The 493-nt window shown below is 60.9% G+C and overlaps 1 protein-coding gene across 1 annotated transcript in view; it reads left to right on the top strand.

The window, feature by feature from the left end:
• ACACB (acetyl-CoA carboxylase beta) overlaps window positions 1-493 on the top strand; it is a 21,744-nt gene that overhangs the window by 13,082 nt on the left and 8,169 nt on the right. The window contains exon 33 of the mRNA XM_010297163.1: window positions 462-490. Within this exon, the coding sequence (XP_010295465.1) occupies window positions 462-490 (29 nt within the window). The remainder of the gene's footprint in view (window positions 1-461; window positions 491-493) is intronic.

Below are 493 nucleotides of genomic sequence, written 5' to 3'. Positions count from 1 at the left end.
CCGCCACACTGACTGTCACACCCAGTCCCATCCAGTGCCCCCCCGCCCCTGGGTGGGGCTTGGATTCAGCAGCCACAGAGGCACCTGCAGCTTAACTTCTGTGTCAGACCTTCACTGTGGGCTGTTTGCACACTTGGCAATGATCAGGGCTCTTTGTACAGGCTTGGACAAGCGGGCAGCTCACCGGAGGGCACGAGGGTGGGTGGCAGGCTCTTCCCCCAGGCAGCGTGCAGTCTGAAGGAGTGGGGCTGTGTCCACTCAGGAGGGTGTGGGGCATTGTCTTTCCCTCTCCCCAGTGGAGAGGCTGGATGGCAGCACCAGCCCCCAGGGATGGAGGGATGGAGAGAGGGAAGGGGCTTGCCCAAAGCAAATCTGAAATGGCTGTTTGGGATAGAGATGTAACAGGGCTGCTCCAGCCTTGGCATTGGGGACAATGGTGTCGTGTGCTGTCCTGTGCCCAGATCGAGGAGTCGGTGCGGTCCATGGTGATGCG

This window comes from Phaethon lepturus, unplaced genomic scaffold (assembly GCF_000687285.1).
Source record: "Phaethon lepturus isolate BGI_N335 unplaced genomic scaffold, ASM68728v1 scaffold9331, whole genome shotgun sequence".
Taxonomy (NCBI): Eukaryota; Metazoa; Chordata; class Aves; order Phaethontiformes; family Phaethontidae; genus Phaethon; species Phaethon lepturus.
Note: the sequence above shows the minus strand (reverse complement) of the source record. Positions and strands in the feature narration are given on the sequence as shown.